The 24,663-nt window shown below is 65.5% G+C and overlaps 1 protein-coding gene across 1 annotated transcript; it reads left to right on the top strand.

Moving 5' to 3' along the window:
• The first annotated feature begins 6,962 nt into the window (after nucleotides 1–6,962).
• VSTM2L (V-set and transmembrane domain containing 2 like) lies at nucleotides 6,963–22,164 on the top strand. Its single transcript, XM_042801232.1, has 4 exons — nucleotides 6,963–7,254; nucleotides 16,354–16,523; nucleotides 17,615–17,665; nucleotides 20,719–22,164. Exons 1-4 carry the CDS (start codon nucleotides 7,146–7,148, stop codon nucleotides 21,028–21,030), a joined length of 642 nt encoding a protein of 213 aa, XP_042657166.1. The 5' UTR covers nucleotides 6,963–7,145; the 3' UTR covers nucleotides 21,031–22,164.
• The last annotated feature ends 2,499 nt before the right edge of the window (nucleotides 22,165–24,663 follow it).

Genomic DNA, 24,663 nt, shown 5'->3' with positions numbered 1-24,663 from the left:
GGGGTTGCAGCCGCAGCCCTCCCCGGGGGACGGCCCAGGGCTGGTGGGCTGGTGGCAGCAGCAGGTCCTGTGCCAGCGGGACAGCCTGGGGGCCTTGGGAGAGGGAACGCCTTGTGCGCAGTGTTTTCATTTGGTTTTTTATTCCTGAGCCGAAGGAGATATTTGCGGGGATTACAAAAAGCCAAAAAGCCCGTGGTTACCCGAGCACAACCCAGCCGTCGTGTCTCCCTGCGACAAAGATGCTCCAGCTGTTGCTGAGGAATCAGTGCAGAGCTTGTTGTCCCAAGTCAGGCTTTTACAAGACGGGTGATGGACTATTCTCTCCTCCCAATTTCTGAACTCTTCCAGGAGGGAGGGTGCCCACTGCACAAAACTTAGGATCCTCTGTCTGGTCATCCCAGTGTTCCAGAGGACTGGAAGCAGCTCCCTGCCCTGTCTGGGACACGTGAAACCCGTTATCTGGTACAAAACCCCGGTAAAGCACAAGCATCCCCAAGGCCTGGTGGGTGCTGGTGACCATGGTGCTGCACCGGGGTCTTGCTCTCCAGCACCCCGGGCACGGACGGGCAGTCGGAGCCCCCCGCTCCCGCCTGCGCCCCCCCGGCTCCCGGGACCATCCCTATCCACGGGCTGGCCTCTGGGCTTGCATCACCGCTCCGAATGCCTGTGCCTGGATAAATCCCGGCTCCATAGATGCTTTCAGCAGATAGATCGTGGAAATTGGTGAGGAGAGGGAGATGCCCTGAAAGAAGGTGGTGACCGATAAATCACGATCTCGGTTTGGGCCCGTGGGAGCTGAGCTGCGCTCCCAGGAGCGGAGCGGGGCCCGGGGCGGGCAGGTTGCTTCATTGCCTTCGGCACCCGGCTCCACCACACACCTGCACCCCGACCGCGAGCCCTGCTGCTGGGAGACGCCAGCTCCTCTGCCTTGGTCCTTGGGATGGGCTGGATGCCCACCTGGGCCCACTGTTATTAATTAAGATAATTATTCAGCTTAATGTGCTGCTGCAGGCCAGCTCATTTTTGCTGTAATGTTGAGCAGCAGAGAAAAGCCTTGGAGGTATGAGGACGGGCACCATGAGTCTTAGCAGCTGTGGAGAATGTCGTTATTGTAATTGGGGGAGGATTAAAGGGTTGAGCTAGTAACAGATTTTCTTAATGAAGCATTTGTGGGTCGTGGACAGTGGGGCTTGTTCCCTGGTTTAACCTCTTCTGATTTTTTTGGACCTTGGGTTAAAGTTCAGGATCAGCAGTGTCAGTGTTGGCTTTTGGGCTAAACGTGGCTTTTGGGAGGGGTGCAGACCCTGGGCAGCCCCCACGGGGCTCTGAGCTGTGGGAGGTGATGGCAGGGGCTGCCCACGAGGTGCTAAAACCTTCCCAAGGCCGCGGTGGCCGGAGCAGGAGCAGGAGCAGGGGCCGGAGCACGGCTGGGAAGAGCCCCGGTGGGGGTTCGGCAGGACCCGGGGCTGGTGCACCCGCCACGACACGGAGCGTGTGGGGAGAGAGACCAACCTTCATCGCACCTCGTTGGGCCGTGTTTTCTTGTCTGATTGTAAACAGATTTGACTAAAGAGGTAAATTAGAAGTTAATTAGAGGGAACATGATTGATGAGGCACTCTGGTGATGGGGAGGTAGGAAACCCGCGCTCTAAGGGAAAGGAGGGGGGATGCTCTGCAGCAGGAGCATCGTCCTTTGCCCCCGCGGTGCCCCACGCTTCCCTCTGCAGCGGGACCCCGTGTCGGGGGGCTCTGCTCCCCAGGGGAGCCGAGGCTGCGGGTGGGGATGTGAGCCCATCACCTGGGCATCTGGGCTCTGCGAGGGCACTGGCGCAGGCTGGGTACGGGGTGCCTGGGGCTGCTGAGCACCAGTGCAGGATGTGGGAAGCAGGAGAGCAGCCAGGGCCAGGGGCGATGCTGTCCCCGGCTTACGGGGCCACCAGCTGCCGCCGCCCCGGGCAAGTGCTCGCCCCGGCGGGGTTTGCCCGGGCCGGGCTCTGCTGGGGCCGGGGCGGGCGGGGGGATGGTGGCACCAGCCCTGCGGTGGGCGATGGGCTGGGAGCGCCGGCGGCACCGGGGAAGGTGCTGCAGAAGAGCCGGCAGCATCTCCCCGTGTGTCTGAACCCACCTGCAGCTCCGCTCCCCGCCGAGCCTCTCTAACCGGGGATAAGTGAGTGCAAATCCTGACTGAGGAATATCTCTTGGCACCCTGGTAGAGACACCCAGGCTGCACTAAGCACAAAGAGACACTGTCAAAATTGGGAAACAAACCTCCAGCAGCACAAAGAAGTCACTTAAACTATTGATGGGGTTTTCTAATATTTTTTTTTTTTTTCTGTTAAGACCTGGGTTTCAGGGAAGGCTGTTTTCATACAGCAGGAAGTAATTTGGAGGGGGAAGGGGTGGCTGGTTTGGATTTTGTGGCTTTTTTTGTTGGTTTTGTTTTGGGTCTTTTATTTTTTCACATTTGATTGGTTTTGGTCCTTAAAACAATTTTTTGGAAGGAGAGAACTGTTGCCAAAATGATTGGCACCTGTGGCAGCGCTTCTCTCCATCAGGAACCTGATGGTGGGTTCTGCAGAGGAGGAAGGAGTTAATGGTCTGGAAACGGGCATGAATTGTTCCCTGAAGAAATACTTCTTCTCAAGTAATTTTCTTCTGAATTTTATGCTTTGGATAACCTTCCCTGCGTGGGGGCTGCTCTGGGCAGAGACCCGTGACTCCCAAAGCCTCCGTGTGCGGGGTGAAGGTTCCCGCTGCCTTCCCCCGCACCGTGCTGGGACCCCCGGGGTTCCCCAGGGTGGGGGGCCGGGGCCCGGGGCTGCGGCCGTCCCTGAGCTGGGCAGGGGGACGGGGCCTCGGCGCTCCCGTGCCCCGGGGATGCTCCCCCCGGCCGCGGGCCCCGGTGCTCTGCCAGCCCGGCCGTGCCGCCGGGAAGGGCTGGGCCGGGGGCGGCTCGAGGAGCCGGTGCTGGTGCTGGAGTCTGAGCCCAGCAGCCGGTGTGGCTGGGGCAGGGTTCCCTCCACCCGCAACCCCCTCTCAGGCTTGCCTCCAGGCTTGAATTATTTTTTTTTTAATTATTTTTTTTTGTTCTTACGGCGTGGTTGGGTTGTGTTTGCTCACCTGAGCCCCCACCCTGCCGCCTCCCCTGGCTGCTTCTCTATATCGGGGGTTTCAAATGGGCGCTGTCTCCGCGGCTTACTGCGCCCGGGATGATTTGTGGAGGAGACGGTTGTAATGTTGGATGTCGGTAGTGTTGTTTTCCTGCAGCGCACGCAGACCTTTGCAAATAATCTAATAATGCAGGAATGTCAAACTTCAGCTGTGGAAGGAAATCCTTTTATACAGGGATTGTCAAGTCTCTAAACAAGTATCAGAAATGAGCTCGGTATCAATGTGGAGGGTGTTTATTCCGCCCGTCAGAGAGATGAACAACCCAATCCACTCTCCCCGGCAGCTGTGGATTCGAGTGTTGGCTCACAGACCTCGGGAGAGCTCCGTGCCCGGCCCCACAGCCCGTGGGGCCGTGGGACCGGCCACCCCAGGGGGGAGGCAACCCTCCGCGCTTCAGTAGCTGTGGGATTTTGTTTGTTTTTTTTTTTTTTTGTTTTTTTTTTTTTTCCTTCCCTGGATGCCTCAAGCTGAAGGTGCCGTTGCTGGGTCGCTCTGCTGCCGAAGGAAAACACGGGGTTTGGGTTGCGTCAGCCGTGAGCGCTCGGTCGCCAGCGGGAGGGACTGACCGGTCTGGGTTTGGTTCTGGGTGTCCTCGGGGAGTGCCGGGACAGTCCCTGTGCCCCAGTCACGGTGAGCAGATCCTCTCGGCTGCCCCATGGGGTTTGGATCTTCCTGCGGCCCCGGTCAGGGCAATCCCCGGGGAAATGGCACTGATGTGGCTGGGCCCCCCCCCACACCCCTTCCACCCTCTCCTCCAGCTCTTCAGAGCTTCACTGCAACCTCCAGCTCGGCAGGCTCGCCTCTGCTCCCGGCCCTGGGCACCCCAGGGAAAACACCCACCAACCTCAGGGCTGCACGAGCTGTGACCGTGGTGGAGGTGGTGCCACCAGGGCCCTTGCGGTGTCACCCCGTGGAAACGACCACAGGGTTCCCCCACCTCGCAGGTGCTCACCCTGAGCAGAACCGCCGGCACGTGCAAAATGAAATGATAGGCAGGAAACCTGGTGCTAACGGAGCTAAGGAACATTTCATCCTTGAGAGCGAGTCCCTGGGCACGTTTGGCTGGAACAGGAGCCCTGCGAGGGAGGTGCCAGCTCTTTCAGAGCACGAGCCAGTATGCAGATAAGGGACCTCGTTACGCAGCGAGCGTCGGAGTCTATCTGGTCCGGGAGCTGCTGGCTCTGCTCCCACTTGTGTGTGCGAGTAACCTTCCCTCCTATTCCTGTCAGACACACAGGGGTTCATCAGGGCTGCGTGGCTGCACCACTCGACAGCATCTGCTCTGGGCCTTTTCACCGATGAATTAAAATTGAGGAGGAAAATGAAACCTTCCAAGTGCGCCCGAGACACGCGGACGCTTGGCTCTTCCCTGTCTGCTGGGCCCATGCACAGACCCGCTGTGCGTTTGTCATCCTGCTGCGGTGGCAGAAAATCAGCTGGAAATGGGGCTTAATTCAGGCTCTGCATCTGGAGGTGTTCCCAGTTCCGAGAGGGATTTATGCTCGCTGCTTCCTCGTGGCATGACTTAAATAACTCGGATGCTACGCCGGAAGATCCTGGCAGGTTTCAGCCGTAGTGCAGCCGCGCAGCCTCAGCTCCCGCCATCCCGGCCGGCCGGTGGGGGCTGTGCCGCCCCTCGAGCCGGGGGGGGGCAGGGGCTGGGCCGGGGACCCCTGCCCAGGACACCCTGTCCCTGCTGGGGGACAGCCCCGGCTGCACCCGTGGGCGGGTGCTCCGCGGAGTGGGGGTGTCGGGTCTGAGCGGGCACCGTTTGCAGGTGCCGTTTCAGCGCGGGCTCCTCCAGGTCCCCTCGCTGGCCGGTGGCAGAGGAGGGACCGCGGGGACGGCAGCGGCCCCGGGGCCGGACAGCCCGCACCGCGGGGCTCGCGCCTGCTTGGCCGTCGCTGCTTTTTCCTGAGGCGCTCGACCCTCTGCGTGAACCCCGTGTTTCTGTGCGTGGGTGTTTTTCCTCCACTTGTGATTCCGGGTGACCTGATGCTTTCGCTTTGCTCAGGACACAGCCCGGAGCTGCTCCCCATTGGCGGCCGGATTTGCTCGCCAGCTCCCGGCCGGGGGGGGTGGCTGGAGCCCGGTGCTGGCCCAGGGGAATGGGGCCCCTGCTCCGAGCACAGAGCCCGTCCCCGGGACCCCGCCGTGACGGTTGGGTGTGGGGGCTGGTGCCTCCTCCAGCATCTTCCTCCTGCTGCCGCCGGCTCCCAGGAGTTTTCCCTCGGGAAGCCCGGAGCCCTTCGCTGCTGCTGGTCCCGCTGCCCCAGGGTGGGACCCCCTGAACCCAGCCAGCCCGGCCCGCCCGTTACCGCTGCTCCCTCCTTCCCCCGGCTTTTAACTCTAGAGGGAGTAATGAACCTGGGCAGACACCAGTGCTCTCTGCTCTGCTCTGGGCTTTATTCTGACATGCGGAAAACGCTGCAGCAGGTAGAAGTTTTTTTTAAAACTATTGATTTGTAAGGCAGGTCGGAAGCAGCCCAGGTCCTGCAGTCATGTGTGGGGCTCTTCCCGGCCGAGTCCAGGGAACTCGCCTCGCGGGGAGGTAATGGAAAAATTACTCCTGCTCTTTCTGCTGGTGGAACCCTGCTGAGGGAAGGGCAAAGAAATGCAGTTTGTATTTTCAAGTCCAATTTAAAGAATCTCTTTGTAGCAGCCATCTGTCATCTTATGGCAGAAAACACCTGAAATAATCTGATTTTTACTGTTTATCTAGAGAGCAAATATCCTTCAGATTGTTATGTAGCACACAGATAATATCGTGTGAGTGAAGCCTGCATCTGTGCCTTCCCTCCAGCGATGAAGCTTGGTGTTTAGGGTGGCGATACGCTGCCTTTGGGCTCCTTTTTACATTTTTAGACTTTTCAAAGCAGGTGTATCAATCACGCAGGTCGTGGTGCCGTGGTTCTGGCCTGCTGCGAGGCACTGGTTTTGGGGAAACGCCAGCGCTGCCGGTGGGTTTGGCCTCCAGCTCCGTATGGCTGGCGGGCGCTCGGGATGTCACCCCTTCGCTCGGGGTGTGGGGAGCAGCCCCCTCCCCTGGGGGGGCTGGGGGCTCGGGGGGCTGCAGCCCCGCTCTGGCCGGGCCCCGAGGCCGCGTTTCAGCCTGCGCCTACCCCGGCTCCAGGCCTTGCATTTTGAGGTGAATCTTACGCAGTCTGGGTCACAATCCCTGACCCCCCAGGGGCCGAGCCGGGCCGGTCCGTACCGGTCCGCACCGAGCCGGGCCGGTCCGTACCGCTCCGCACCGAGCCGGGCTGGCCCGTACCGGTCCGCACCGAGCCGTGCCAGTCCGTACCGGTCCGCACCGAGCCGGGCCGGTCCGTACCGGTCCGCACCGAGCCGGGCCGGGCCGTACCGGTCCGCACCGAGCCGGGCCGGTCCGCACCCAGCCGTGCCGGCCCGTACCGGTCCGCACCCAGCCGTGCCGGCCCGTACCGGTCCGCACCGAGCCGTGCCGGCCCGTACCGGTCCGCACCGAGCCGGGCCGGCCCGTACCGGTCCGCACCGAGCCGGGCCGGCCCGTACCGGTCCGCGGCGGCGGGCGCTGTCCCGGGTGCTGAAGTCGCCCCCGCCGGTGCCGCCCGCGGGCGGCGGGTCCCGGGGCGGGCGGGGCCGGGGCGGGGCCGCCCGAACCCGCGTGGGCCCGCTGGGCGCGGCGGTGCCGGGGGGGGGGGGTGGGGGGTCCCGGCGGGGGGCGTGGCGTGTCGCGGGGCCTCGCGTGGGCGCGGCGGGCGCGGCCCCGCCCCGCGCAGTTTAAGAATGAACCGTGGGAAAAAACTTTGGGGGTGTGCGCGGGGCCGGGATCCCTCCGCCGGGCGGGGGGAGGCTCCGGGCGAGCCGCGGCACCGCCTCGGCGCGCGGCGCCCTCCGCGCGAGGGAAGAGCTCCGCAGCGCGGCGGCGCCGGGACCGCGGCGCAGCCCCGGGGACAGGGCTCGGCCCCCGGGACGGGCGCGCCCGCGGCAAGATGGGCGCCCTGGCCCTGGCCCTGGGGATTTTCCACTACCTGGGGCTCTACCTGCAGCTCGGCGCCGCCTCCCGGCACCCCCCGTGGGACGCCCCGGCGGCGGGCAGCGGTGAGCGCGGGGCGGGGGGGGGACGGACGCGCGGGCCGGCTGCGCTCGGTCCCCCGCGGGTGCCGGTCCACGGCGGTCTCGGCCGCGGGGGGGTGGGGGGGGCAGCGGGAGGGGTGGGGTGGGGGGCTGGGCTCCGCCGCTGCGGGCAGCGCCGCGACACGGTCCGTGGCTCCGGGGGGGCGGCCCGGCCGAGCCGGGGTGGGCTCCGCCGCTCCCGTCCCTGGGGCCCGGGGGGCGGCCGCTGTCTCCGCCGCCGGGCTACCGAGCCCGTGGCGGGGGGGGGGGTGGGGGTAGGGGGGGTGGTGAGCTTGGCACGGTGCGTCCCCGTGCAAACGTGCACCCCCGTGCACAGCCCCGCGCACACGCGCAGCCCCGCGCACGCCGCCGCGCCTCGCTGTGCGCGGGCAGCGGGAGCGACCGGCCCCGCGGGTGCAGCGGGGCTCCGGCGGGGGGGTGGGAAAGGTGACCCTCTCCCTGCACCCCCCTCTGACAGAGTCCGGTCCGGCCTAGCGCGGGGGGCAGCTCTTGCCCACGGGGTGCCGAGCCGCTGGCGGGAGACAGACCCCCCCGCGGCCAGGGGAGAGTGCCGAGACCCTCCTTGCTGTCTGTGGGGTGACACGGGTGGGTTTAAATCTGAACCCGAGGAGCGACGGCGGGCTGTGCGCTGGGTGCCCGGGGGGGCAGCCGTCCCCCTCGCTCGGCCCCCGGCTCCCGGCCTGCGGAGCGGAGCCGCTCTCTGCCCCGAGGAGCCTCCAGGCACGGGGGGGGCTCGGGGCGGGGGGCTGTGCGGGGTCCTGCGGCGTGGGGACCGATCCGCCGCTGCGCTGGGGGGTAAGGGCAGGGGGGCTCTGGACCCGCCAGCCTGGCGTGCCAGAAGGAGGTGTGGGCGAAAAGCCTCCATTAAGCCGCCGCTGCTCCCCTCAGAAATTCAGCAATCGGCAAATAAATAGTGAAATGGTCGCTGTGAGGGAGCAGGGAGCGAGGAGAAGAAATATTCTGGGAGGGCGAGTGCACTTTGGAGCCACATTACAGCTTGCTACTAGGAGCAGTTCTGCAGCAACTCACTTAATCACAACAGAAACCTTTATTAACGATACTGAAAAGCAGTGAATAAGTGGGTCATGTATAATAAGCCATTTGTGTTCAGTAGGTGAATACCAATTTGATAAAAACTGTGTGTGCTGAAAACCTGTATAAATTACTGTTTAGCAGATTGGAGATTGATCGTTTCGGTACTCGCTGGTACAGTTTTCCCTCCGCACCGCGAGAGCCCGGCGGGTCGGGGGCTGCCGGGGTGGGTTTGGCCGCCATCTCGCCCGGGTGCGGGCGGCCTGGAGGAGCCTCCGCTGCACCGCGAGGCTCTGGCACAGCCCGGCAGCACCGGCGCTGTTATCTGTAACTTGTCCACAGTGGGTGCGGTGATGGAACGGAACGGGGGCGGCGTGCGCTCCGCAGGCGTCGGGGGGGGGGGGTGGGTGGTGGCCGTGACCCCCCTCTCGGGGTGCAGGCGGCCCCCCCACCCCACTGCCCTGCAGGCGTGAGCAATGCGCCTCCGCTCACATGGCAGCCAGGGCTGCTCGGGGAGGGAAAAACTCTCCGTCAAAGAAAGTCCTTTCCCTGCCCCCACAGCAAAGGCTTTGCCTCGAGCGAGGAAGGAGCGAGGAGCGGCTCCATCTGCCCCGCTGCCCCAGGAGAGCGCCCGAGCTGCAGGATCCCTCCCCGCCATCCCTCCCCTACCCACGGCACTGCCTCTCACCTCCTCTCTCCTCTCCTCAGGCTGGTGCCTTCAATTATTCATGCCCCCCATTGCAGACAGCCTGTGCACGCTGGGCTGGTGCCATCGGCTTTCAAACCGGCGCTAGCTGGGAAGCTCCAGCCGCGCTCCCGGCGCCGGGCAGGGCGAGCCGCTCGGCGAGCAGCTCGCGTTCCCGAGGAGGAGAAGCCTGGCTCCTTCCCCCCGCATCGCTCGCCAGCGCCGGTGTCTCACCGTCAATAAAGCTGCTGTTGAAGGGCCGAAGGCTGGAGGGAGCCGTGCCCCGGCTCCCCGGGGTGCTGCCCTTCTCCTTTCTCGCACACCCCGATGATTATTCTATCAATTACTTTCATAAACACTTTGCGTTCTGCTGGATTTTTTTCACTCTTCCTGATGGGAATTCTCCGCCCGATGTGTTTTTCCTGCTGCTGTTCGTGCAGTCATTCAACGCAATTACTTCTGACACCTCTCCTCATCAAATGTCTGTGCTTTCTTTTCCCTTGAAGAAGCTGACAGATGATGGGCCAGACACTGGGAATTATTACGTTAGGACAGTGACAGCTAATTTTAATCATAACGTTCCCTGTGAGCGAGGCAGCAAATCAAACAAACAGGCAGAGCGGCCGCGCGCGGTCCGGGAGCCGTGGGCAGCGTGGTGGGGCCATGGGGGGAGCGGGACCCCGAGGGGGCTGGAGGCTCCGCTTCGCTCCCCGCTTCGGCGCGTGCTGCTCCGGGGGCCAGGGCCGGGTGGGCGCCCAGGCAGGACCCGGGTGGGTGCCCTCCCCTTTGCAGCTCCTCGGGGAGGTTGGTTCAGGGTGCAAGGACGACTCGTGCGCCGCAGGACAGGCAGCCCTTCCCGGCCCTGTCCGCCCACGGCGCGGGCTCTGTGCGGGGCCCTTTTCCCCGGCTGCGGGTTCGTCTCCTGCCTGGCCGCCCCCTCCCTGCGGCTCCGGCTGTGCTGGGTGCGGGGCTGGGCACCAGCACCATCGCCTGTGCTGGGCTGTGCCGGATGCGTTGATGCCTTGTGCCGTGTGCTCCATGTGGAGTTGGACTGGGATGAGTCCACTGGCCGTGGGGTGGGCAGAGCCGGGCCGGAGGGTGCTGCCGGCGCTGTGGGACAGGTACCGGCACCCTGCGCGGCGTGGGCGGCTCGCTGCCACGGCTGCCAGTGCCAATGGCTCGTGATTTGGGTGCTGGGCGTGAGACCTAGGGGGCTGATCTCCAGTGGAGTGGAGCTCCTGTCTGCCCCATCCCAGTTCCCGCCTGCTGGGAACCAGCCCCTGGCAGAGACCAGCACCGAAGCGAGTGGTGGCTGACGGACGGCTGCACAGCGCTGCGGGGGTCCCACCGGGAGCTGTTCTAACGGGCCATTTTAGGTTTTTGCTACTTATACTATCAGATAACTGCTCTTCCTCATTCCCCTCGGGAGGGAGTTGTCTGAGAAGCACGGCTCCCCGGGAGCCAGCAAGGCAGTGAGTCCCCTGGCCTGGAGAAAGCTCCTTGTAGCTGGGGCTGGGCCGGGGGAGGATTCTCACCGCTGGCGTCTCTTCTGCCGTGGTGGCAAAGCCTGTGCAGTGGGGAGGCTGTGGGCGGGCCAGAGCCCGTAATGGTTCAGGGTTCGAAATGCTCACAGGTTTCAAGGTTAATTCCAGTTCCCTGGTAAGGTGAACCCTGGCCTGATCACAGTCACCAAATTAGCTGGATATTTTTCTTTTTTTTTTTTTTTTTTTTAATTTATGCTGCAAATCTGAGCTAATTCTGCTGCTAATATGACAGTAAATAGGGGCAGAGAAATGGCGCTCCCCTTCCCAGCGCGCCGGGGCCAGGCTGCGAGCGGCTCGGTGCTGGCCAGAGGCTCCCCGGGCCGGCGCTGGCCAGCACAGCCGGGAGCTGCCGGGGCGGGTCTGTGCCTGGATCCAGCCCTCGTCCCCGATCCTCGTCCCCGATCCTCGTCCCCGATCCTCGTCCCCGATCCTCGCCACTTGCTGCCAAAGCCCTTTGCCCCGGCACAGCCGCCGGAGCCGGAGCTGCGTGCCCTGCTCTCGCCGGCGCCGCCGGCCGTCGTGCCGCTGTGTTTGTGCGCTGGTTTGTGGCCGCGATGCGTTTGCGGTGACCCGGGGTCAGCATCCCTGCTCGCAGGCTTGTCAGGAGGAGATTCATTCACAGATGTTAGCGTGCAGATGGGAAGAGGAGGGAGGCTGTAGCCCAACCTGCGTAGCAGACACCCGCCACCCTCGTGTCCCCGCTGCGGGGAGAGTGTGGGCCCGGTGCAGCCACCGCGCTGGAGCCGTACCGGAGCTTCTGCTCCCGGGTCCGGCCGGGGGGGGCTGCCTGTGCCTTCTGACCTCCCGGGGTGACTCCTGCACGGGCAGCCCGCGCCCAGGGGTGGAGGGGTCCCAATGCACCGAGGAGGGTCTGTGCGTCCGTCCCTGGGTGCACGTGCTGGGATGCGCCTCCGACTGTCCCTCCCCATCGGCCGGGGGGGACGCGGGTACCCGGGGCGGGGGAGGCGCCGCCGGCTGCGGTTGCTGTCAGACACGTTTGCTTTCCCTGCAGCGGTGCAGGCGCGTGGGGCGGCACGAACCCAGCGGGTCGGGAGCCAGCACCGTGCCGGGGATGTGGGCAGGGCTTGTGCCGAGTTGCCAGTGGGCAGGAGCAGGAGGAGGAGTGGGCCCTTGGCAGCCGTCCCCGGGGAGGGCTGAGTGCTGCCAACAGCCCCGGCACCGAGCTGGAGAGCAGGGGGGGCAGTGGGGACAGGGGGGACGGTGGGGACGGCTGTCTCAGCAGCTCTGCAGGGTCCTCTCGGGGGGATCTCCAAGCTCACGCTCCGCAGCCGGCAGGGAGGGAGCAGCTTGGCTCTCCTGGCCACTTTCTCCTGCCTCTCACCTTGCCCCGTGGTGGTGGTGGTGGGGGGGTCTGGCCACAGCGGTGCTGGGAGCTGCTGGTGTGAGAGCGGCGCAGCCCCCAGCGCAGGTGGGTGGTGATGGCAGCACCAGCTGCAGGTGCCCTTGGCAGGTCCGGGTGCTGCTGGGGACCAGCTCGCCTGGATGCGGCCCGGGGGGCCGAGCGGTTGGTGGGATGCGGCTGCTGACGCCACTTGGGGCCAGGCGCCATCGGAGCTGCTGGGGACACGCCTTCGGCCGGGGTTGGGGTGCCCCTCGCCCCAGCGTGGACCCGGGGCCACCAGTGGCCACGTCCAGAGCCGGTTCCCTTCCTGCTGCGTCTCATGGCACACTCGTGCTGCCGGGGCGCGGGGAGGGGGCCGCCGAAGGAGCGGAGGACGGGAGCGCGAGGCTGAGCCGGCAATTAGTCCTCTGAGTGTCTTGACTCACCGAACCATAACAAACCATGAATTATGACTGGGAGCTTTGTGAAGGGAATAAGCCACACTTGATTGCAGCCCCCAGCATGAGAGCAGCAGCCGGAGGGAGGGACGAGGGGCGGCAGAGGCTGCGCCGGCAGCACGGTCCTGCCTGGGGGCCGGGGGCTTCCAGCCTCCCCCAGCCCCTGGCCCAGCCCGGCGCAGGATGGAGCCAGCCCTGGCCACCACTGCCCGCCCGGCACGTGCCACCGCTCGGCCCCGGCGGCGGCTCTGGCAAGGGGCTCCCGCTCGGTTTGGCAGAGAAAAGAGCGTCTGGCTGACCAGTGCTGTGGTGGTTCAGCGGGGTAAATAACCCGCGGAGCCAGCGCCAGCGCCGGCTAGGTGATTAATACGCATTTGCAAATGTCCAATACGCATTTAATCGCCCTCCGATACACGTTTACACAGATGTTAGCCTGAGGGCATGCTCGCATGGCTGTGTAAGCCGCAGCCGTCCCAGCAGCCCGTGGGTGCTGTGGGCTGTGGCGGGGGGCCGGGGAAGCCGGCACGATTCCATGCAGGGCTCCACCAAAACTGGGGGCAGCGGGCAGGGGGCTTGTGGCCTCATGTGCTCCACAGGGCAGGGGGTCGGGGCAGGGGTCTGATGGGGCATTTTCAGGTTCCCCAGGGTGATGCATGACCTGGCCTTGCCCCTGGCATTGGGGGGGAGCACCCCCTCCTCGCTGCCCACAGCTCTCCTGCCGGTGCTGACCAGGGGCCGCGGAGATGAATCCTGCCCGCCGTGGGGAGGGAGCACAGCAGCTTGTATATCTCTGGTTTATGAGAGCACCAAGCTGTCCCAGCAGGCGTTTTCAATTCCGTTTATCTGTGTTTCCCCATTGAGTTCATTTTATTTCCCCTGATTTTTGTTTCCTGGAAGATTTATTGATCCTGATTTTCTCAGTTTATGACAGGTAGCAGGCCATAAAGCACGCGGAGCAGCCAGCCCGTTGCCGGCCCCCTCCCTTCCGCTGTGAGGACACGGCACCAATGTCAGCGGCGGGGAGAAGGATGGTGCTGGGCGGCGGCGGGGCCGCGGCGCGGGGCGGCTCTGGCAGCTCGGCTCTGCCCTGTCCCTCGGGCACTGTCGGTGGCAGTGGGGGGCCGGGCAGCTCAGCCACCCCGGCGCAGGGTCCGTGCCCGGCCGTGGGGCTGCTCACGGCTGGGGGCTGCCCGGGGGGGCCGAATCTCCTGCGCCCGGGTCCCTGCGGAGGGGCAGGGCTGGGGCGGGGGGTGCAGCGAGGTCTGTCCCCGCCGCGTCACCTCTGTCCAGCTGGCCAGGGTCCATCATGGTGCTGCCGGAGGGATGGGGACCGGCCCCTCTGTCCCTCCCCAAAGGTCCCTTCCCAGTGTCCCCACGGAGGCAGCGGGCTGGGGGGTCTGTGGGCACACGCTGCCCTTCTGCCCCACCACCGCTGCCACAGCCCCTTCCGACAGTCCCCAAGCTGCCCGTCACTTCCAGGGGCACAGCCCTGGTTAGCGCAATTCTTCACATTCCCTTTGCCAGTGGTGCAGGTCTGGTGCTCCTGCCCTTTGCTCTGGCGCTGGGCAGGCTCAGGGTCAGGCTCAGGGTCAGGCTCAGGGTCAGGCTCAGGGTTAGGCTCAGGGTCAGGGGGGTTGGTCACAGACTGGTGTGCGGGAGGGAGGGTGCCCGTCAGTGGTGGCTGTGCCCGGGATCGGGCCGCAGCCTGCGCGGAGCTGAGCTGGGGCTGAGCCAGCCGTGGAGCTGTGTGTCAGCCCAGCGCAAGGGGGGGTTTCCAGCACATCCCCCCCCCCCCCGAAAGCACAGTTCAATGCTGGTGCTGGAGCTCAGCAGCTCTGCAAACACCTCCGCTCCCGATTCCCGCAGCGGGGCTGCGCCCACCGCCCAGCCGGTTCCCACCACCCGCCCCGTCCCGTGCGAAGGCGGCGCAGCGAGGCAGAAGAGGGGGACGAAGGGCCGGGGTGTGCTGGGAGGGAGGGACTGGCCTAACCTTCCCTCCTGCTGTCAGACTTGGTTGTCCGTCTGTCCATCCCTCTTTCCCAGGATGGTTTATGGGCTGTCTGTTAGGAGCTTGTCACTCAGAGCCGCTGCGCTGGGGAAGGGGGGGGGGGGTCGGGGCCCTGGGGGCAGCGGTGGGGGCTGTGGTCCCCAGGGGTGCTGTGGGAGGGGGCTCCTGGGGTGGGGGCTGCGGCAGGGCTGGCTGGGCCATCAGCAGGACCTGCGCTCCTTTGGACACACTCTAAGGCGGCCGAGCCCTGGGGTTAATTAGTACATACGCTTCCCAATTAAATCTGAAAGAAAGGAGGCGCTTGATTCAATCAAGCCTTTTCTCCGCTCATCTGCCAAATTCCCGTCTGTGGGAGTGGATTTCAATTGTGTTCAGAGTAATTTGGTCATGGCTGGAGCCCTCGGGCCATCACCCCCCTCTGCCCTGCGTGCCCCCCAGGGCCGTGGGGGCCAGGGGGTCGGTGCAGGCTCTGCCGGGACGCTGGGGCTCTGGCCCTCGGTCCCACTGGCACGAATCCTGCGGAGCCCACGGCCGGGAGCGGGTGGGTGAGTGTTGGTTTATGGCTGGACATAACGGCCCAGCACCACCGGACCCTCCGGCTCTTCCCGCAGCCCTCGAGGGCCGGTGCTGGTCCCTGGCCCGGGATTCCGGCACAGAGCCCGGCGGCAGCCGGCACCGGGGTCCCGGGCGACTGGGGGCGCAGGAGCCGTGCTGGGAACCGCGCCGGGAGACCCAGACTTGTTAAACCCTTATGCTGCATATTTCCCTCCGTTCCCCCGCTAAGATGGATTAAAGGAAAGTGATAACTATATGGGATTTCCATGCGTCCAGAGGGACGGGGAGATATTAAAGGTATTAGCTATTCCGTCTGGGCTGATAATAATTCGTTTTCAGAGGGATCAGGGCTTGGTGAGAAGCCCCAGGGAGGTGTTTCCAATGGGGTGAGCGTCCTGGGGCGCTCCGGCGGAACCCGAGGGACCTGGGCGGTGGCTGTGAGCCGGCAGCGCCGGCGGCACGAGGTGGGAGGGCACAGGGCACCCGGCACAGACCCAGCGGGACCCTGACCCGGGCTCTGTGACCCTCGTGGGCTGGGCACAGCGTGCCACGGCTCGTGGAGGGGCAGGGACGGGCAAGGACGGCTGACCCCACGCTGGAGCAGATTTCAGCTGCACCAGGTTCATCCCAGTGCTGCCGCTGGCCCCGCAGTGGTGGGTGGTGGGGACAGGGCAGGTGGTCCCCGCACCCCACAGCCCCTGCCCCTGCCCCTGCCCGCCTTGGTGGCCGAAGCAGCGGCCAGGGGGTGGGGGGAGGCTGGCAGCCCCAGGCCCGGCCGTGCTGATGTTGAGGGCTCAGCCCCCATCCCTGTTCCGGGGAGAAGCCGCCACAGATTGTGACAATAACATTTGCTGGTGACCTGCACTCCGGGACCGTCTTTACAGAGGAACAATAATCTCTCCAGAGGAGATGAAAAGAATTCTAATTACATCTCCGAACAATATTTGTTTTGAGCGAGGAAAGCAAACCATATGGCATGTGGGAGACTGTTTGGGGGCCGCATTAAACAAGGATTTGTTTTTCATTTATGTTCTGATCTAAGCAGAGATGCAATCATGCTTTATTTATTTATTACACCTCGGAGGTGCACAGGGTCCCATGCTTACTTTGGGTAGAGGTCCTGGGGGGGTGGCGTGGGAGCGGGGGGTCCCCGAGGCTCCTGCTCCCCGCTTCCCTCCCACTGCTCTTTGCAAAGTGCCGGGGGTTGGGGAGGTGGGTGGCTCTGTTGGGGAGGGGGCCCTGGGGTGGGCGAGGGGAAGCTGGGGACAGGGAGGGCATCCCCCTGCGCGGCAGGGACCTGTCCCCTCCGCCGAGGGTGCCGGGTCTGTCTGGCCGGGGCAGGGTCGGGCACTCCCGGTGACCCCGCTCGCGTGGCCGGGGGCACCGTCCCTCGCCGGGGCGGTGGCGCGTCCCCGCAGCCCTCACTCTGTCTCCCGCAGCGCTCTTCACCGAGACCCCCCATGACATGACGGCCCAGGCGGGCGAGGACGTGGAGATGGCGTGCTCCTTCCGAGGCAGCGGCTCCCCCTCCTACTCCCTCGAGATACAGTGGTGGTACGTCCGCAACCACAAGGACTGGACGGACAAACAGACGTGGGCTTCCAACCAGGTAGTGCCCCTCGTCCTCCGGCTCCGGCAGCAGCACCGAGAGGCAGAGCCCTTCCCTGCGCTCGCCGGGGGCTTCACTCGCAGCAGCGGTTGGGGCTCGGGGGTCCCCGTCCCACAGCAGCATCCCCAGCGCTGACCAGACCCGCCGGCAGCGGCGGGGGCTCGGCCCCCCCTTTGGCCCCGCTCTGCTCCGCGCTCAGGGTGCTCCGGGGCGCAGGGCCGGCGAGGCTGGGCTGTCCTGTCCACCCTTCCCAATTAGCCGAGGGGCTGCGGGGAACATCCCCCGGGACTGATCCCAGGCAGAGCCTTTGTCTCTGTGCTTGTGCCTTCCCCCATCGCAGCACCAACCCGTCCCCTTGCAGCCGCCCCCCCAGCCCTCCCTTGGTTTCCCCATTTCCGTGTGTATCGGTCTCGGCAAACAGCTGGCTCTTTATTTCTCTTTCTGTTCACACAGAGATAAGGGCCAAATAATGGGAAGGCAGCTTTAGGTATTTTAATGAGCCTTTATTATTGTGTCTTTGGCAGAGCTGCTACTGGTATTACCATAAATTGAGAGAAGCTTCGGGGAAGTGCTGCCGCTCGGGAGCACTGCTGGGGGGCCACGGGGGTGAGGGGTGGTGGGGGGCAGCCCGGCGTGGTGCCGTGGGGAGCTGCCGAAGGGGACGTGGGCTGCGGCCCGCCTTGCCGGCTGATTTGGGAATATTTAATGGTAATTGGGGCAGCGCTGGCTGAGGGGGGGCCGGGGTCGCTGGGGACAGGGTCACTGCTGCAGGGGGGCACCACGGCGAGCGGGGCTCTGTCCCCAGCCCCGGGCGATGGGGAGCACCCGCTGACAGAGCTGAGGGTCAGCGGGGACCCTCGGGTGGGCACCCTGTCCCCCCCAGCTGCCGTGGTGCTCTGGTGCTGCCAGTCCCTTCCCTTCCCAGATGCCTGGGTTCACTGGGGCTGAGCAGCCCCCTTCTCCCCTCTCCTCCTCACCCGGGGCAGCCAGCCTGGGGGCGGGCAGGGGGCCGGTGGGCTCCTGCCTCCGCCCAGCCGAGCTGACAATCTCTCTTCCCTCTCTGGTCTCCCTCCCCATCCTCTTCCCAACAGCTGAAAGTGTCACCGCAGGAGGAGCCCGGGAAGGACGCAACGAAAATAAGCGTGAGTTTGGCTGGAGTGGCTCCTGCGGGGGCTGCGGCCGGGGGCTCGGCTGGTGCGTTTCCCCGCGACGCCGGTGCTCAGCGTTGCACAGAGCTGGGGGGGGGGCTCCTGGGGTCGGTGTCTCTGTGCAAGGCCGGGTGCCCCTGGATGAGGCATCCCAGGGGATGGGGGGGGGGTGTCTGGTCCCACTGGAGCTGCCAGTACTGGGGAGGGGGCTGGATGTGCCCCAACTCGGCCCTGGGAGCAGCCAGGGTGAGGGGCGACTCTCCCCCGCCAGCGCTGGGGGTCACAGCCTGGACCCCGAGCCTCCCCCCGGCTCCTGTCAGCATCTGAGGGACACGTTTATGCTAAAGAGAAAATAACCTAATTTACTCCCCAGATTAGCATCCCAAAGCCATTTAGGCCCACCTGAACAGAATGAGGAGACATTAATCAGTTAAATAAAGTAAATGCTTTCAGGCTCCTGCTGTCAGGTGTGTGCCCCCCCCACCCCCCGGCCTTCCCCACCTCGGGGGGCTCCACATTTGGGGGTGCCACAGAAACAGAGCGATATCAGCAGGCGCTGGCCCTGGCAGCCTCCTCTGGTTCTCCCATTTTTCCCTCGCTGAGCCAGCAAGGGGGGACGGGGCTCGCCATGCGCCCACGGCTCCTTGGGGCCGGGTGCCCCGTGCCCAGGATCAGTCCCTCTGCCCAACTCTCATCCCCGGGAAGCGACGGAGCCGTTTACGAGGGGTAAAATGCCGAACACCTTCACGATGGAGAGCGTCGCCTCTCATCTCCCGCCCGTGGGCATCGGCGCGTGTAGATTCTTGCCGGTAATGAATCCCCCACAGGACCACAGCCTCAGGGCGGCTGCCCGAGGTCTCAGCCCCGTTTGGCACCAGTCCCATGATGGGCACCGTGATGCCCACCCAACCCCCCCCCCCACTGGGACACACACACACACGAGGGTCTGCCTGCACGGCTGGGGAGGGCGGCCGCCCCCCGTCCCACCGCAGCCCCGCTCCCAGGGCGCAGCGCTTTGCTCCCACCGCTGAGGATTTCGGGGTCCCAGTGCCCCAGGCTGGCTGGGGGCTGGGGGCCAAATCCTGTGCCGGGCAGGGCCGCGCGGCTGGGAGCTGGTGCTGTGCTAGAGCCAAGGGCCGGCAGGACCCGCCGGGGTGGCAGGAGGGGCCGCGGCGGGTGCGGGGGCAGCCGAGCCGTCCCGGGGCCAGCGCTCCCGCTCCGCTCGGCCGTTGCATTTTTCAGCATAATTAGGCAGTTAATTGCACGCTGGAATGTAATCGATGCGTGTGCATGTGTAACCAGGATTTATGTTGAAGCGCTCGGGGTGTGACGCTTCTGCTGTCTCCTCCAGATCAAGCCAGCAGGGAGAGGCTTGAGTTTTAAACCTTTTTTTTGTTGTTATTTTAAATGTCCTTGATTACTAAGTGTTTACAGAATGGAGGAGATAAATGAACACGGGTGAGACACCACCGCGAGCGGTTCTGATAAAATGTACGTTACAGCCACGGAGGCAATTGACTGAGAACAAACGGCGGCGTCAAACAATGCAAGGCGATGTAAATCATATGCAGAAACCACGGCAGCAGGCACCCCCGTGGCCATTTTTTATCCACCAAAACAGTCGTGGAGCTGGAGGTGCTGGCACCGGCGCTGCCTGGAGCCGCCGGGCTTTGTGGGGACGCCGGGAGGGAAACCGCCGCGTGCGGTAGCAAACACGATGGGTCTGGATTTATTTTTTCCTCCTTGAATTCTTTAAACCCGCCGTTTTGTTGCCGAGCAGCGGCATGCTGCGGGGCTGAGCTGGGGCCGGGCACCGCCGCGGCCGTCTGCCTGGCCTGGCCCGGGGGTCTCTCCCCCCGTTCCCGCGGGGCAGCGCAGGCCATGAGCATTACGGCCGGTCATAAAATCCTCTCTGCTCCTGACCGAGCCGCGGGCTGAGGCTCCGTGACCTGCTGGGCAGCGGCTCCACAGCCACTGGCAGCACCAGCAAATTGGGGTTTTCTTTTATTAGTTCTGAATTTCCCAGCCATTAATTTTGGTAAGTGACTGTTTGCCCTTCTGACACAAAGGACTTTTTCGGAAGCACCTTTCCCGTGATGGCCTCAGCGCGCTCGTGCTGGGGCCGCCTGCCTCCTGCCTCCCCGCCCCGGCTCGGGGGCTGCTCGGAGCCTGCCTCGGGGGAATGACCCTGCCACAGCACCAGCCCCACGGGCCCCATCGCCGGCCCCGCAGGATCGGTGCTCCGGCTGCCCGTGGGCTCCGAGCGGCCCCAGAGCCGCCCTTGGGGGTGGCCCCGGCCCCGGCGTGCGGCACCGGCCGCCTCTCCGGGCCCACGGGGCGCAGGGCAGCCGGACACAGCCGCTCACGTGTGCTTGCATGTGCTGGCGTGTGCATGCATGTGCATATGCATGTGTGTGTGTTTGCACGCGGGCGCGGGCGCTGGCTCAGCCGCCGGAGGGGACGGTGAGGGGTCCCGAGCCCCGCGCTGCCGCCCGCGTTCCCGCGCTGCCGCCTTTGCCTTTTGGGCTGGGAGTTTGCGTCTCTTTGGTTGCGGCTCCCAGCCCCATTTCTAAACACCATAAAATCTTCAGCTAACAAATGCAGCAGCAAGTAGAAAAATGGCCTTTGCCATCCAGTGTGATTATAGGGAACAGAGCCAGGGGCCTCGGGGTGGGTTATAAATCTGATTTATTGACCCAGCCCAACAGCAGCCGTGGCTCTGGCTAGTGAGTAAGTCTTAAATTTCATTGGGTGATAAATACTGAGAGCGAATCAATTTGGTAGAAAAGCTAATTAGCCGGCGTGGTTCCGCATCGATCTCCGAGCCCCGCGCAGCCGGGCATGCGCCAGGGCCTCCGTCATCCCGTGGGCCGGGGTCCCCCTGCGCCGACTGCCCGGCTTCGCCCACCGTCGCCGTGTCCCCCCCCGGCACGTGGCCGGGGTGCGGCGTGGCAGCACACAAACGGGGGTGGCACCGACCCGGGAGTCAGTCTGGGGGCCGCGGGGGTCCCGGGGGCTGCCTGACCCCCCCGTCTGCCCTGCCGCAGGTGGTGAAGGTGGTCGGCAGCAACATCTCCCACAAGCTGCGGCTGTCGCGGGTGAAGCCGGAGGACGAGGGGACGTACGAGTGCCGGGTGATCGACTCCAGCGACGGCAAGGCACGGCACCACAAGGTGAAGGCGTACCTGCGGGTGGAGGCGGCGGGGGGCGCGGGGCACCCCCAGGACACCCAGCTGCGGGGCGCCCCGCTGCCGGACCCCGCCGCGCCGGGCTCGGCCCACGCGCACCACCACCACCACCACCACAAAGCCGGGAAGGAGCTGAAGAAGCGCTCGGCAGACGCCTCCTGCGTGCTGTAAGCGGGCGGTGCCGGGGGGGGACGCCGGAGCCCCCCGCCGCCCCGGACTCAGCGGAGCCGTCGAGGGTCCCGCACCCCCTGCCAGAGACTGGCCCCACCGCCCCCGTCTTGCCCGCCACCCCCCACCACCTCCTCCTCCCGCCGGCCGCCGCCGCCTCGGTTTCTTCCCCGGCCACGCGGCGCAGCGGTGCCAGGGCTCGGTGTGGGAGCAGGGCCGTGTCCGTGCCGGGGGGGCATCGCCGGGACCGTGCCGGGGGCCGGGGCGAACGCCCGCACATGATGGTCCCTGTCCCCAGCGGCCCCGTGCAGGCGGGGACCCCGCTGCTTGCTGCCACCCGCGGTGCCCCGGGCCGTGTCGCGCCCCAGCTCGGTGTGCCCGCTGGGGAGGACCCCCCCGCCCACGGGACCCCCCTCGCACTCCCCCGTGCTTTGCAGAACCGACCGTCCGTTCCCGTAGGAGGCCCAGTTTAGTTGCTCTGTTCCAGCCCCGCAGTGCGTATCTAAGTTCCAGCATCCACCTCACAGACCGTGTGTATCGCCGCGCCCTGCCCCTGCCTGCCCCAAAGCCGCCCCAGCCCGTCAAGGCCCGAGTTCAGCGGCGGGAGGACGGCACGGCACGCTCCCGGCACGCTCCCGGCACGCTGCCCAGCACAGCCATGGTGCTGCGGGCTGTGCCGCGGCATCGCCCAGCCAGGCTGTTGCCCGCGGCCCGCGTGTGCCCGGGGAACCGCGCCGTCAGAGCTGCCCCGCCGTCACCCGCTGCTCCTCCCGGCCCTTTGCATTTCATGGAGGAAGCGGGGGGGCTCGGCCGTCAGCCCCGCCTGCCCTCGCTCCGTCCCCGCTGCCCGTGCTGGCGTGGCTCCCAGCCCCTCGCTCCCGGCCAAGCCCCCCGTCCGGCACCGCGGCACCGCGCCATCCCGGGCGGTGTCCGGCTCACCGTGCAAACGGCAGAGCCCGTCCCCGCTGCCCCCGCGGGTGAACACCGCTGCTGGGGACGGGGCCGCGGGGAGGGAGAGGAGGGGGTCCCCAGTCTGCCCATCCGGGTGCCGGGCGCTGCTCCCCTGCCATGGCTCACCCACGCCACTCACCCTGCCACCACCAGACCTGCTGCAGCTAATAAAGCTCTTTAAACGAAGCCTCTGCGGGTGTGCGGTCTCTGTCCCTGGCACGCCGAGGGGACGTGGCTTTGACATTGTCTTGGCTGAAAGGGGGCACAGTGGGGCTGCCCCGGGAATGGCGGGGCTGGGGCTGGGGCTGGGGCCAGGGCCAGGGCCGGGCATCACCACCTGCAGCTGGAGGCCCAGAGCATTTAAAAGCTGCAGCTGGGGAGCTACGGGCCCTGCCTGGGGGCAGGGTGATGCTGTCCCCGTGAGTGCAGGATGCGGCCAGGTCCAGGTGAGCAGGGGCTGCTCTGCACCATGCCCCCGGGGTGCTGGGAGCCGTGGGGGGAGGCTGGGTGGGCTGCTGAGGTCTGGCCCCTCTCTGTGCTGCCGGGTGCCACCCTCGACCCCTGCCTGTGTGCGTGGAGCAAAGGCCTTGTCTCCAGCCGGGCAGGGGGTCAGGGTCCCCAAAGTGGGGGTGCTGGCTGCCCCCCAGGGCCAGGCCCTGCCCCACCAGTGGGAGAGGTGCTCCCAGCATTGGCTGTGGCCAGCTTGGCCCCAGCTGCCAGGAGTCCCCTGGCTGCTTTGCAGTTTATTAATCCCCGGGGCTCTGTAGCGCTCACCTCTCGCTTTGCTGATATGAAACGATTTGTCATGTATTAGAGTAACAAAAGCAAAAGCCGCTGGCCCGGTGTCAGCCAGCGCCCGCGGCAGAGGAAGGGCACGGTGCGGCTGGTGACTGCGGGATGCGGGGAGAGCCAGGCTCTCCTTTGCCACCTGCTGTGGCTGTCACCCGCAGAGCCACGGGCTCGGGGGAGCAAACGGCCCAGGAGGCTGTGAACACACAGGGTACGTTGTCAGGAGAAAAATATTAAGCAGCTGCAGGGCAAGGGGGCTGTTGTTGGAAATTCTGCTTTGCCACAAGCAGTAAGAGCTGCGGCGCCGTAGCTCTTGGCAGAGCTGGGGGGGTTGTGCTGCACTCGGGTGCTCCTTGTCAGGAAACCGTGTCGCTGCGGGAGGAGAGGGAGCAGGAGGCATCGGCCACCAGCGCTGTGAAAAACAGCCTATGGAGGAGAAAAAAGAAGAGCCAGAGCTCTAGGGGAGGGTAAAAGGCTGCAAATCACCTCAAATGGAGAGTAAACAAATTGCTGTGTGGTGTAGTAATTTGCAAAACCTAGAGGCGAGCTTTAAAAATAACAGGTTTTATTAGAAGAGATTAATTTTGCTGAGTTTATATGAAATCCTGGGAGCGGGAGTCAGAGAGGACCCTGCCACATCAGGGTGCAGGAGCACCCCAACCCTGGGGCAGCACCCGACCCCGGGGGGCTGTACGTGGGGCTGTGCCCCCACCCCTGGGTGGAGGCTCTCACCCAGTTCCTGGCTGGGTCTGTGCGTGGAGGAGCCGCCTGGACACGGGTTTCTCTGCTCCCCAACCCCGGGGTGGGTGGCTGGAGCGGGGTGAGCCGGCTGGCAGCCCCCCTCGCTGCGCCTGGGAAGGGTCGTGCCCCCCACCCGGCCCCCCTGGCTCTGCCTCCCCTGGGGCCGGGTCTCCTCCAGGGTGGTGGGGGTGCTCAGGGGGCTGGAGCTGCGCACCCCTCCTGTAGCTCTGGGTGCTGTCCCCAGCTTGGCCCCAGACCCCAGCAGGTTGGGGGGGCTGCTCAGGCACCCACCCGGGAGGAGGGTGTGTGCAGGGCAGCGGAGAAGCCCCTGGGCTGGCTTGCAAACGGGCTGAGCTTAATATGCAAGTCACTGCTGGGGAGGAACCAGCCTCATGAAAATGCCATTTCCACGCAGTCACTCTTCTGGCCATTATCCTGCTTCAGACAAAAGCAATTTACTCTGCCTGTAATAAAGCAGGGGTGATAACGAAGCTGAGAAGAGCCGTGACAGGCGGCTGTGTGACTGAGACAGGCCAGCCTCTCCCCGCCACCCACACCAAACGGCTGGCTGGGGCCTGTGGCTGGGGGGGAAAATCTCCAGGAGAGCTGTGGAGCCCCTGGAGACACGGGCACTGGGGCTCTGTGCCGCCTCGGCGCAGTCGGTTGTGCTGGAGGCACTGGGACATGGGCTGGTGCAGTGCCCAACGCGGCAGCCTGCTCGCTGGGCGAGGGGGAGGGTGCTCTGGGGGAGCAGGGGTCAGACCCCCCCCCCAGTCCGCAGCGCTCTGCCCGCCTCAGTAACGCCCAGTGGGAGAAGGGGCTGCGTGGACACAGCGTCCCTGTGCTGGGAAGGGGCGTCACAGGAGGGTCCTGCCCTGTCCCCCTGGGGCCAGCAGCACCGTGCCCTCGCTGTCCCAAGGGCCTGAGCGCCCCGGTCCCCGCTGCGCCGGGGCAGTGACCGGCAGCCGGTGCCCCGTCAGCCCCAGGGGGACGCGTGGCGGCAGCCCCCGAGCCCCATCAGCATCTCTGCGGGAGCCCGGCTTCCTGCGAGGGCTCATCAGCCCCCAGACTGGACGGCTGCGTTGTGGGGTCACCAGGAAGCCCACGCTGGCGCAGCAGCCCAAGGGCCCCTCCCCGACGGATGCAGCCGATTCC

Source organism: Tyto alba, unplaced genomic scaffold, assembly GCF_018691265.1.
Source record: "Tyto alba isolate M040663 unplaced genomic scaffold, T.alba_DEE_v4.0 Super-Scaffold_33, whole genome shotgun sequence".
Taxonomy (NCBI): domain Eukaryota; kingdom Metazoa; phylum Chordata; class Aves; order Strigiformes; family Tytonidae; genus Tyto; species Tyto alba.
Note: the sequence above shows the minus strand (reverse complement) of the source record. Positions and strands in the feature narration are given on the sequence as shown.

Coding starts and splice junctions, on each gene's coding strand:
- VSTM2L (XM_042801232.1), top strand. CDS start 7,146: ATGGGCGCCCTGGCCCTGGCCCTGGGGATTTTCCACTACCTGGGGCTC. Junction 7,255..16,353: donor CGCCCCGGCGGCGGGCAGCG/GTGAGCGCGGGG, acceptor TGTCTCCCGCAG/CGCTCTTCACCGAGACCCCC. Junction 16,524..17,614: donor AGACGTGGGCTTCCAACCAG/GTAGTGCCCCTC, acceptor TCTTCCCAACAG/CTGAAAGTGTCACCGCAGGA.